Source organism: Monopterus albus, unplaced genomic scaffold (assembly GCF_001952655.1).
Source record: "Monopterus albus unplaced genomic scaffold, M_albus_1.0 scaffold8.1, whole genome shotgun sequence".
Classification (NCBI taxonomy): domain Eukaryota; kingdom Metazoa; phylum Chordata; class Actinopteri; order Synbranchiformes; family Synbranchidae; genus Monopterus; species Monopterus albus.
Genome location: NW_018127888.1, coordinates 2790650 through 2803792, shown reverse-complemented (window position 1 = coordinate 2803792; position 13143 = coordinate 2790650). Strand labels below are relative to the sequence as shown.

Sequence of the window (13143 nt, the reverse complement as noted above, 5' to 3'; positions counted from 1 at the left end):
TTATGTAGAATGTTAACACTGTAATAACTTTGTAGTATATTACTTGTGTGGTGTAGAGGATAATTATTTATCTAGAGATATTGCTTAGGATTTAAAAGTTGTAAAATGATGTCATGGGGTAGGACTGGATAAGTCTAACTTCTTCCTACTCCGTTCAAGGATGTACTAGGTATAAGTAAATTGATATTGGATTATTATTGTTGGATATGTGTGAAATTACATGTGTTGACATATCAACTGTTTTACATGCTTGAATGAATAAATCAAAAATCAAATCAAATCAATACATTGCTGTACTGTAAACAATGCGATATACAGCAATTAAAAAGAAAATCATAAAATAAGCAACACACCACCATATACATAAAAGCTTGTGTAAAACATTTACTTTCAGAACAGGGATCTCCATTTGCATTTGTGACAGTCCCTGCAACATCCAGCAGCACTACTTGGCATGTTAACTATAAATTAAAAATCTATACTGTGTTTTTGAGAATAGGTATAATATCGCAAAATGTAATATCACGATACTAAACTGTACTGATATTTACTTACACCCCTATGATGTAACGTGCTTTACAAATCATAGAAATAACTAGTGAGAAAAAGTACAAAAAGGTGCCTGGAGAACAGTTTCTTGTATTGTGGTGCCTGTTTAGTGATAAAGAGCAGCACTGGTCAGTGGTAGGAAGTAGGGAGCTATTTACGTCACAGTCAGTCCAGAGACAGAGACCAAGGCCTGCTGGACTCTTGTCACTGCTACTTCACACAGCTGGACTATGAACAAAGAGTAAAATATGATTTGCTGCCAAATGAGGCTGAACTCAAGCCAAAAGCATCATTTGTAAAACAGGCGTAAGGGAGACTGACTCTGTGAGAGCATATGGTAAATGTTAAGACTTCTCAGACATTATACTGTAGAATTGTTCTGAATGCACTCTCTTGACATACCGGTACAGCTGCCATCAGAGTGGGCTGCAGGACGCTGGCATCTCCTTTGCTTCCTTTCTTGATCTTGGTTGACTTTAGGTAGGAAAAAAAAAATCACTGTAATGCACACATCAGATTTGCAGCTTCCCATTTGACCAAAGATGTGAAATAAAAGAAATGCATTGATTTATCATTTAATACGATAAAAAATTTGTTGGGGTTCATCAAGAAGACAGACAGCAGTGTCATAATGTACAGGACCTGAATGGTACAGTGCAAAGAGTGTGTAGTATAGAGGTTTATTATACAACTAGAGTGCACATTCTGATGATGAATCACACCAGTATTGCTGACAGTAGTGGCTTCTTTTTTAATTTGTGTAATTTAAGTTTATGATAGAGTACATGATGTACATGTTTTAGTGTTTTGATGGCTTTACCTGGTCAGCAAGAGTCTGAGGTGAAGAATAGCCAATCCTACAGCCATGAGAAATACATAGGAGCTCTGCACTGAGCTCCAGCACGTGGGCAAGAGGCAGGTAACCAATGTATGTGTCCTTCTCACTGTCAACACAAAGACAGTCTTATAAACAGCTCTGAGGGTAATCACTGCCATCTCATTCAAGCATCAGTTCTAATTAATTTCAGTAAGTTGAAATAATTTATATTTATAAAATCAATTTTAATACAAGTTATCATGATCTCTGGAATCATAAATCATATGAATGTAATCTTTAAAAGATAAATGAGACATTATCTGTACAAAATCGGAGCTATATTTTCCTCTGCTAGGGTTTAACTACCATCTACTGGCCAGATATTGATTTGACCACAAGTACTTGTGGATCCTCCAAACTTTGCCTAATAAGATTTTCATGAACCTCCTTGATATTTAGGGCGTACGTGGTGAGGAAGTTTACATAGTCCTATTACTAAATACACAGGAAAGCCATAATTTTCACAAGAAGCCTGATTGAGATCGTAAAATCCATAAGCCCTCTAACCTCCAGCCTTCTCACCCTGCCTCCCATCGTCCACTCATACGAGGAGTATGAATGCCTTCTTTCTGCATTTCCTCTCACTCACATCTCAGTCGCCAGAGAGGAGGGCTGGTTTTTATTTTAATGTAAACATTTGCTGTTGCGTGATGGCACTAACTGGCTGACTAATACTTGTGCACATGCTCAGTTGATATGGAAGCTGTGACCAATTAGTTAATTATAGCCACTAGCATAAAAGCAGTGACAGTAGAGGGTGTAAAACACAGTACGGTTTAAGTGTTTACACAGGTTTGTGGTGTCTACCAGAGGTTGGGTATCCGCTCGGCCATTCCTGTGATGCTAGCGATGAGATTGCTATGCGAGATCATGACGCCCTTTGGTATGCCCGTGGATCCGCTGGTGTACATGATGACTGCAATGTCTGAAGCCATCGGTTGCTTACGCTCACATGCTGCTGTAATGTGAACAGAGAGAACGCACAGACATGTAAAAACACACACATGAGCTGAATGTTACAGAACCACATGACATACAGACATTCTTGGAATAAAAGCTACACAGGTCAGAGGCCACAAAAATATTTAGAGGTATCTGTGATTCAATAGAGGCTGTGTAAAAGTTCAAACACATGGATGGAAAATACTCAGCTGTGATATTAAACAATGAGGCCCCTCTGGGCACATGGAGAGTGTGTCTGACTGTGCTAGTCAAAAACAATCATCTCCCCTCTTCTTCTCATTTCTCATTATCTCTTCCTCCTCACCTCCCTTGCACTTTCTTTTCCTCGTCTCATTTTCCTGTTTAATTTTTTCCTTTGCTGTTTATGATGCTGTCTCTGTCGCTTGCTCTTTTCAGTCTTTCCTCTTTAATCATTTCTTTCTCAATGGGATTTCAATTGTGTATATTTGGTAGGCACAGTGGTAGCTTGGGTAAATCTAGTCATGGCTGTACGCAAGAGGATTAATGCCACTGTTAAAATTGTATTTGAGTTCTGACTTCTCTCAGAATTCAGTTTTCAGAATTCTGACTTATTTAAAAGTCAGCTTTAAAGTCAGAATTCAGATACACAGCTTTATAGTGGCCCTTATCCTCTTCCGTATGGATTGGAATTTATTGTTTGTGTATGAATTTTGTTTCGGTGTCCAGGTAGGTAGTACTGGTTAAACAGAGACAACGCCCAAAAACACTAGGCCATCAAGAAGCTGAGAGTAAATGGATGTTCTGCAAGTGTATATTTCAAGTATTGGTTCAGATTTTCCAGACTCCAGTGTAGCTCAGCAGCATGAAACACTCTCTAGGAAAACACTAACTGGAAGTTTAGTTCTCAAAAAACTGTTACTTGGAATATACCCAGCATGTGTAGTTCAGGCTGCTGAAGACTGGCTTAACATTGAAATCACTTTTGCTCTGTGTATTTTATTTAGCCCAGTTGTCTTCAAACAATACATCCACTAGCACTGAACATCATAATAAGGATAATCACCTTTATTTGGCCAAGTATGCTACACAAACAAGGAATTTGTTTCCAGTACAGAACCGAGGCAGCCAACTCACACCGATGGCTCTAACCATCGGGGGCAACTTGGGGGTTCAGTGTCTTGCCCAAGGACACTTCGACACATGGACTTCAGGCACTGGGATTTGAACCTCCAACCCTCCGGTTGGGAGACGACTGCTCTACCCACTGAACCACAGTCGCCCTTGATGCAGGTTTAAATGCTAATGATTGTGACACAGGCCTGACCAGTTTGCTATTACTCCTCTGGTACTGATTCCCTGGTAAGACTCTGGAAAAAAAAATGTGTGCTAACAAAATCTGATTTTGTAAAAAACTTCAAACATGATGAATATGCAGATGCAACTTGATTATATGCATTCAGTGTTTTCCTCGGAGGGGTTGATTTTAAGAGTATGTGTGAAACAGACTAGTTTGTACAACTCGGAGGGGTTGATTTTAAGAGTATGTCTGAAACAGACTAGTTTGTGTCATTAGACTATGTCTGAAGACAGAAATGTTTACTGTTCCAAATGGCCACACTCAGGAACTGGGGTGAAAAGCCTGCTGTCATTTGAGAGGGGTGAGACAGAATAATTCCTAAATAACGATGCACACTTGTGGGTAATCTGAACTCAAAGGCTATGTTGCGCTCATTTGTAGCTTGACTTCGACTGACATACTGACATCTTATGATGACTTCACATTTTGCTCTGGCAAGAACAGTTGTGTTATAGTTGAAAAGACAGTCATACGGCAGAGTCCCTCTCTGGGCATCTGTCTGAATTAATAAACCCAAGTCAGTTTAAATCCGTAAATAAAAGGCTAGTAGCAGGACCGTGTTCATGTAGGACATGAGAATTTGGTTTTTCATGTATCTTGAACCAAAACAGAACTACCACATTTGAGCACAACAGGCCCAACAAACCCATGCAGAGGATGAATTGAGGCATAAAGGAGAGGAAGGAAGACTACAGTGCATTAAAGTCACAAGGGGAGATCCTCTTTTTTCTCCTTCCTCATGTAGGAGTGTGTACTCTGAGAGCTGATGTCATGTGAAGTTAACAGCGCTATGTGTAAACATGACCCAGTGCTCCATCCTCCCTTCCTCAGCCTCTATCTTTATCTCTTTATCGGCACAAAACTACCAGCTTCTCTTGTTTTGGGTAAGTGAGGTCAAGAGACTTCACTCTAAGGCAAGGATTTGTCCTCATCCATTCAATCAAATGAAAAAGCATTGTATCGACTTTAATCTGACACAGATGTGAGCACTTCCTCATTCACATGACCTAATGGGACTGATACCAATCCACCCCCACCCCCATACCATAACCATTGCTTTTAGAGTGGGGCTATCTGTTACTAACTGCACGGAATTTTAAACCACACCACTAAAGCAAACACGGTGTTAAAGCATTAGGTTCGACAAGTAGAGGCTTTGAAGGCCAATACGAGTACTTTTTGGTCAAAGAAGAGATGACAGTGGGTGATTCTTAATTATGAATATATTGCTACAGTACTCCCACGTGACGTTTACACTACATAGGCCGTTTCGACAGTAGAAATCTACAGACCTGTAACAGAATGTTACCAAGGTTCTGTCTTTGTCTCCAGGCGAGTTCCTGCAGCTAAATTTCGGCACCCCTTAAGGGCTAGACATACTTTGAACATACATTTGTGTGTACGCTGACATGGATGAGGAATGCGCAGGCATTCCTATTCATACTTCAAATCTGCGTACGCCAAAGTTTTCCAAGTATTGTGGTGCATGCGTGGCTGGGTGTTTTGCTATGAGGACTGTCCACATGCAGACCAAAAGTTTGTGCCTGCACAGACCCACACAGACCTGACAAGATGATGAAAATGTCACTCGACCATAGAGGACATCCAGTCATGCAAAACATGAATAGCTCTTTAGTAGGTAGTACTAAATGAACTTCCATGAAGACGAGTGGGTGTGGGTGCTGGCAGGGCAGGCAACATCTTAGTTAAACGGCAGTGTCCTCATCTCTCGAGCATTTTTGTGACCAAAGAGTACAGAAGTCAGTAAAACACATACACATGCTTACCATTCTCAGGCCTGGCCCCCAGCTTCTGAACTGCAGCCATGTTGCGAACGCTGATGCCACGCGGGAAGCCGGGCCATGAGGTTGGTGTGTTATCTACTACAATGATATGCTGCAGCCTCGGAACTTTGATTAGGATAGCCTGACACACACACACACAAATGTAAGCAAGAGCACAAATATGACAAGCATACTTGTGTTGTGTATACATTAACATGAGATTAAAACCAGGTTTCTTCTTTAACAAACAGAAATACCATATGCATCGTCAGTACTTGGGCTAAGAGGGGATGTGTGAGAGTGAGCAGAGGAGCTGTGTTTATGCCACCTTGATAAAAGGGGAGATGAAATGCCAGAGCACCATTTGTCTTTAGGGATTAAACATATCCCAAACAACCCTGAACACACAGCATGTGACTTTCTTCTTAATGTTATGCCTCTATGGGGACACAGTCCTCTTGAATAGGTTGGGTTTTCTCTGATGGATAAAGGTCATTCAGTATGCTTCAAACACCTAAACACTATTGCTGTCTTTTTTCCTACAATGATGTTGGCATTTGTTAACAAATATTAATGGCACCACTGAATTCCTTACAATATAATTGTGTATGTCCTTACCTTGAGTCTGGTCTCCAGGAGCTCTCTGCTGGTGATGATGTGGGTGACCTGAGTTTCATTCAGCCCGTGAGCAATGGCTGGACCTCCCAGAGTGGAGTAAAAGGTAGCCACTGCAACACACACACACACACACACACACACATACAAAACAATCATTTTATTACAAATGACTAAAATAATAAATGACATTTTCAAAATCCTCAAACTCTACAGGCCTTATTTCTTCAGTGAAAGAGAATTATGTAACACAGTTGACTTTTTTCCCCGTTTATTGGTTTCATTTTGACGATGGCTCCACATCTGTATGCCTTCCCCACAGCTAGATGTCTGAGCCAAATTCTAGGGAACTGTCTGTCTGACCGTAATCTTATAATTACTGGACTACTTAGCCATCCAAGTATTTGAGTTTTTTTCTAGTGTAGGTCCTTGGCATGAAGGATTGAAGCTGTAGTCGGAAAATTGAGTGGCTGACATGAAGTAGAAAAATGTAATATAGTGCAATAGGCCTGCAAGAAATAGTATCTGACAGAAAAAGAATCAGTTCTGTTGAGACTGCTGCAATAGTTTTTTGTGACTATTTATAGTACATCTGAAGTCTGTATTTTATGGTGATGCTGTATTGAAAATCTATTGGATTGCACTACAGTGTAAGAGGTATCGCTATTGATTGATGACAGATCCAGTAGTGATGTAATGGAAAATACAGAAAAAGAAACAGAGGGCTAAAGACCCATATTAGTACATGAATAATGAAGTTGTTTATACTGTATAAATAACTGATTGTAATTCTTGAGAAAACCTTAGGACAAGACACTATGTGTATGTCTACATACTGTATGTGTGTGGAGTTATTGCTGTATATTGACAGTGACGCACATGTGAAGATTGACAATGTAAGTGCACTGTCTACACCACTCTGCAGCCTGCCTTGGTCCCTCCCACACTGACGACTTGGCACTCCTTTGCAGATATAAACAGTCCTGGTATGTGATATGACTACTGTAAGTCCACATGTGTGATGGAGCACTGGTACGTGTGTTGGCAAACATATAACATATTTCATAACATATTTATGAATCATGCCTTTTCAAACCATGGTGTGAGCTTTTCCACCAGATTTTGCAACCAGGCAACAGGGATTTGCTCCCATTCAGAATCAGTGAGGCCAGCCACAGATGTTGGGTGATAAGGTCTGCGCTGCAGTTCTTCCAAGAAATATTGGCTGGGGTTGAGATCAGGGCTCTGTGCAGCCCATTGAGTTGTTTTCCAGCACCTGGTTTTGTGCTTAGAGGCACATACCATGTGGTGATGTTTACTTGTATGTGAGTTATCACTGTATACTATAGCAGTAACATTTCTCATAATGAGATCAAAAAAGCCAAACATGACAAACAGCCCCAGATAAACAGTTCATAAAAGTATTTCAATGTATAAATACTAGGTAACTAGGATAGATCATGATGGTTGGCTTATTCCTTAAAGACCCCGTCTAAACGTTAAAATCTATAGAAATTCTCTACTTTGAATAATGTTTTTGCCCTGTTGATACCGTATATATATATATGATGAACATGGCATCAGTGCTTTTCTCCACTATACAAAAATATTGTGAATATGGTGGCTGCCATCTTGCTTTTTTGCAACCAGATTCTGTGTAGTAGCGACCAGAAGTGGAGCCATTCAAAACTGTCAAATCAACCGAATTACACCTCTTTTTATATCATCAAATAACTTACCAGAAAAATGACCATTTGTATACACATCACTGTGATAATATCTACCAAAAACCACAGAAATCACCTCTTGGAAAACTTTATCTAATCTGTATTTGTTTTTAGTTTGGCTCATGTCCCATCCACTGACATGGAGGAAGCAGGATTTATGACCTATACTGCAACCAGCCACCAGGGGGAGATCGACTTGTGGTGGCTTCACTTCAGGGACCTGTCATGTTGTCCATCTTTTAGAGAGTCAATCATTTTTTTTCCCCACAAAAATGTTCATATAATGTTTTACAAACTCGTCAAATACCACCTCCTTTTTCTTCTTCAATTAAAGATTCAGAATATATATAAACATTGAAATACTGTTAGATGCTAAACTGCTGGGACCAAAATATCTACAGTAGTACTCCCCAGGAAAATTCAGTGTATGTGACCCAGAGGCTTTAGTTAGTTTTAGTTTCAGTTCTGGGTAAAAGTGCAAGAGAAAGGCAGAAAGCTGAGATGAGGAATCAACACGTAGAGGAAGACAGAGAGGTGGAAAAACAGAGTAACCCTATAATCCTGCATCCCTACACAGCGATTTAAGGACGGGGCTTACTGACATCACATTTCTACGTCATGGAACTCCAACAGTTCCTGCTCTGCTACTGTGTGTGTCAGAGTGTGTGGATGAGGGCCATGACACCTCTAGGCGTGAGATCTAAACACTAGATTGGGCCCCAGCTTGACGATTACACCATACTCACTACAAGTCATCTGAATACAGAAATCTTAACAAATATCCAGGCTCCACTCAGTAGCAACAGACAAAGAATTTGTAAGATTTTTTTAGGCTTGTGTCACTCTGCATGCTTCCGTTCAACAAATGGGGTCTTGAAAGAGTCCCAGGAGTCGGACTTCCTTGAGCGTCATGCGGAAAATGTATTTCTTCAGCTGACATCAAGACAAAAAAAGCAGCCAAAACTGGAGTTATGACATTTTTCCAGCATTATTTGGAGAACGCATAATTGTTACTGTTTATCTAACTCGCATATAGTGACAAGCGTAGAGTTCACAAATTATGAGCACGTTTGCCTTTTGACAACAAGCCAGTACACACTGAATATACAAAGTACACACTGACTCCTTGATGCCTCTGTCAACATCAGATGATCACACAGACGCTCTCACCACTCTTCTGATGCCATCACCCCTCACTTCTCTCCTTCCCCTTTTTCCCCTCTGTCTCTTCCTCCAATCTTTGACTCCCCTCTGTTACCCCATGCAGTGTGTTATCCACTACCCTCGGCTTTCCACTGTTCCTGTGTCAGCAACAGAGAAAGATGCTTTATTGGCTCGTGCTTGCAGTGTATTTTCAAAGCATGACAGTTTAATGGAGCATAAAATAAACCACACAGACGATATGAACAGCCCTTCAAGGACAGTCAGAAAGATCTAATGAACTGTGAGTGCTGCTGTGTGTTTAAAGTAAAGAACTCCTTGGTACCAAACATACTGAAAAGTAAATTAGCACAGATTCCTCTAGGGCAGAATGCTGCTGCTGACATCAACATCCCAAACATGAAGAACATGGAAAAAATATTAAGCTCAGGGGAACATGTTTTTTTATTGCACAATGCTTATAATGTTCTATATAACCCTAACCCAGTTAAATGATTCACACTAACCTGTTCACCTGAAGAAACCAAAAACTATTTTGGTCTGACCGGATTAGATTTTTATGCTTCTGATTAGTTGCCATATCAGAATGTTAGCTACCTTGATACAAGCTGAAAGAAATAATTTACAGCAAAAAAAATTTTTTTAAAGTGTTAGAGTACAACCATATAAAATATGTAAGAATAAAAAAGTACTGTTGTAAATATTTAAGCGTGTTTCCATCACAAGATGATTAAACACACGGAAAACAGATTGGATTAGGAAAATGGGACACTTATATAACAGCAAAGCAGAAGGGACAAATTGACCTTCTTCTGTCTCAGCTAGGCTGCACACACACACACTGTGTTTCCATCACTTCAGTGGACATTACATTGACTTAGATTAATTTCCTAGCGATCTGCCCTAACCCCTCAACCATACCAACAATGTGCCTAACACCTAACCCTTAACCTGACCTTAACCTCACCCTAACTCTCAAATTTAATGTTTTACATTTTAGGGACTTACTTTTTAATCTGCAAACATGTGATGCATTTTAAAAAATATATTTTTTGGTATTTTATGGATGATTAGTTGAAGAATTTAAAAGCCGTACTTTCATTAAAATCAATGAAAGAGGCTCCATAAAACATGCACCATTGTTTGGATCAAATCACCAAACTCTAACTATAGCTATATAAAAAAAAAATTGGTCAACATTCGACATAAATCCAAAGCAATTCAACAGGGCATACACAGGCAGTACGTAAGGAGCTGTCAAACACTGAACTACAGTGGCACTTAGTATAACCCACTTTACTATAGTGTTTATGATGCTGGTGTAGTCACTTGAAATTTTTATTCTTTTTCATTAAGTTAAATGTGCATTTGTGTTTATGACGTCCGGAGCTCAAGTCCGGCCACAGATCTCTGCTGTGCCTTCTCTGTCTCTCACCCCGCTTCCCTCTCTGTCTCTACTACATTGTCAAATAAAAGCTAAAAAGCACAAAAACACCTTTAAAACAAATGGCTGTATTTACCCTATCCCTGTATTCACAGACATCCTGGACTTACACGGGAAGTTGTACATGAAGCAGGCCTGGGCAGCAATAATCCACTCAGCTCGTGTCTCACAGAAGATTGCAATGTTGCTTTTTGGCCGCTGACCCAGTGATCCCAGACCACTGCCCAGCTGGGACGCTGCTGTGAGGGCCTCCTCATAGGAGAGCCAATGGTACTCACCCAGAACCACCTGTGGGGAGTGGGAGGAGGGTGGGGTGTGAAAAAAGAAGAGTAAATCTCTGTTAGTGATGAGCAAAGGGGGTATTAACATATAGGTGATGATGATGATGAGATGGGGGAGGGAAGGATACATGCATTAGACATACATTAGACATTCTTACTCATGCAAGTCAACAAGTCATTATGTGTACAAACAAAACCCTAACCACCGTGGGGACATGTTAACAGTTACATGTTTGGCCTGTGTCATATGAAAAACGAAACGGGAACAATAGTTCACTATTACCAAACAGAACTACTTCCTCTTCCACGGTCACTCTCGTGCTACAGTTCTTTAGCATGTAGAAACAATAAACACTGGCTGCTGGATACACTCTGTAACACTGATGACATAAAGGCCTCAGACCGATGTAGGAGCTTCTTGGATGTGTATGTGTGAGGTTATACTGGCTCCTAATGTTTAATAAATGGTAGTGCACACAAATAAGCCATCACAAAGGCACAGTAAAGATGACTATACTGAACAGTACTGTTTTCCACTTGTTTGGAAAAAACAAAAAATCTACTAGCAGCAATAAGTATTTCAGCAGTGAGATTTAGAGTGATTAGGATCAGGCTGTTAGGATTAGTGGAGTAATTCCGGTGTAAGGTATTACACGTCATGTCCTGATCATGTAGGCTCTGTTTATGCTACAAAACATACAGGTAACACTGATTCAGGGTGTTTTACTTGGGTAATAGGCTTCTAAATAATCTGGGAATACAACTGTTTGTACAAAGTTGTATTATTTTAAAGAGAAAAACTATGACATGGTGGCAGTTACAGTAGCCTTAAAGGAACTGTTCAACATTTTGGAAAATATGCTTATTGGATTTCTTGTCAAGAGGAGATCAATACCATTCTCAGACCTGTTAAATATAAAGCTATATTGGTATATATGAAGCTACCTGTTTTGACTCTTTATGTTAACCTAAAGTAACTGTCTGCCAGCTCTAGCTTCATATTTAATGGTCAAGGTACAGTATGTTAGGGCTATCAGTCTTCTCAACAAACTAAATACAGTAAAGGAGTTTTTCCCAGATGTTGAATGATTCCTTTAAAGTACCACTAATGTGATGTTTATGTCCCTTTTTTATGCAATCACTACATTACTACTTATATAAACACCCCTTTCTTATTGATTTTTACCTTCTTGAACATTTTGCCATTGCTCTGTTGCTCATCCTCCTCGCTGATCACCTCCCTCGTCCCGAGACAGTCTCGGTAGGGAAACCTCGTGGCAGCATACTCAAACATCTTATCCAGAGTGTCCACTCCTGGGTACAGAGATGGCACCAGCCTCTTAATGGCGCCCACTGCTCTGTATGGTCCCTCAGGATTTCCCAGCACTGAGAGGGCCTTTACTTTCTTGGCTCGCTCTTCCTCTAAGCCGTAGGGGGGCCTGTCACCTCTGGAGACCCAGCTGATGAAGTAGGAGGGCAGAAAAGTGATGATAGTGTAGATCCATATTGTCAGGTGGAAGAAGATCAGCAGCATGGGGTTGAGGTCCTCTTTCAGCTTCATGATGGTGAAGCTGTAAAGGCAGTAGGGAGCAGTGAAAAGAAGAGCTTGATGGGAGATGAGTTGTGAGAAAATGTTCCTACTTCTCCTTCTTCCTTCTTCTTTGCAGAGAGCTCGATTCGTTCTCCCTGGCAACGGAATCCCGACAAGCCCCCTGTTCCTGAAAAATAAATTACATTATTTGGCATTTAGTTCATTTTCATAATTACATTAGCTGCAAAAAGAGATTATGCTATTACTTATAGTGATCCTGAGCTTTTGCTGTACTAGAATCTCAACTCATTCTGAAACTGAAACAAATTGATGAGTCACATGTATTCTAACTTTAAAAGTCAGAAGAGGATTTTTGTTATTGCTAAGCCATGGCGTGACCAACTGAACATGTTGACTGTGCTTCAAACTTTCCTTCACTTCCCTGTGACTCCTTATCCAGTGCAACCACAAAGAAGGCATGAACACAGCTCAGCCAGCTGTCAGTGCCACCTGATGTTAGTATTAAGAAAACAAAAAATCTGAGAATAAACCAAAAAAAGATTTAAAAAGAGAAGAAAACAGGAGAAAGTGAAAGAATGAAGCGGAAAAGGACCTTCTCTAACAGTGCGAGTATGAGAGCTTGTATAAGAAGTTTCTGACTGATTTGATTTTTTTGGTTTGATTTATTCTTTCAAGCATGTAAAAACAGTTGATATGACACCACACATAATTTTAAACATAATCCAATATCAATTTGCTTATACCTAGTACATGCTTGAATGGAGTAGGAAGAAGTCAGACTTATCCAGTCCTACCCCATGACATCATCTTACCATCATTGGTTTGCAAGCAGTAAATGATTCACTTCTACCCACACAAAGTAATATACTAAA

The 13143-nt window shown here is 40.1% G+C and overlaps 2 protein-coding genes across 5 annotated transcripts in view; one reads left to right on the top strand and one right to left on the bottom strand.

Moving 5' to 3' along the window:
• Positions 1-13143, bottom strand: part of acsl3a (acyl-CoA synthetase long chain family member 3a) — a 28814-nt gene that overhangs the window by 9431 nt on the left and 6240 nt on the right. For 2 of the 3 annotated variants that reach the window (XM_020585645.1, XM_020585662.1), the window contains exons 2-8: positions 11906-12437; positions 10549-10726; positions 6110-6219; positions 5495-5633; positions 2234-2384; positions 1370-1493; positions 952-1023 (exon numbers count right to left, since the gene is read on the bottom strand). In XM_020585645.1, the coding sequence (XP_020441301.1) occupies positions 952-1023; positions 1370-1493; positions 2234-2384; positions 5495-5633; positions 6110-6219; positions 10549-10726; positions 11906-12280 (1149 nt within the window). In that variant the 5' untranslated portion in view covers positions 12281-12437. The remainder of the gene's footprint in view (positions 1-951; positions 1024-1369; positions 1494-2233; positions 2385-5494; positions 5634-6109; positions 6220-10548; positions 10727-11905; positions 12438-13143) is intronic. The other variant, XM_020585652.1, reaches the window with a different exon arrangement.
• Positions 6134-13143, top strand: part of farsb (phenylalanyl-tRNA synthetase subunit beta) — a 26083-nt gene continuing 19073 nt past the window's right edge. For both annotated transcript variants that reach the window (XM_020585708.1, XM_020585700.1), the window contains exon 1: positions 6134-6212. The gene's annotated coding sequence lies outside the window, so the exon portion shown is untranslated. The remainder of the gene's footprint in view (positions 6213-13143) is intronic.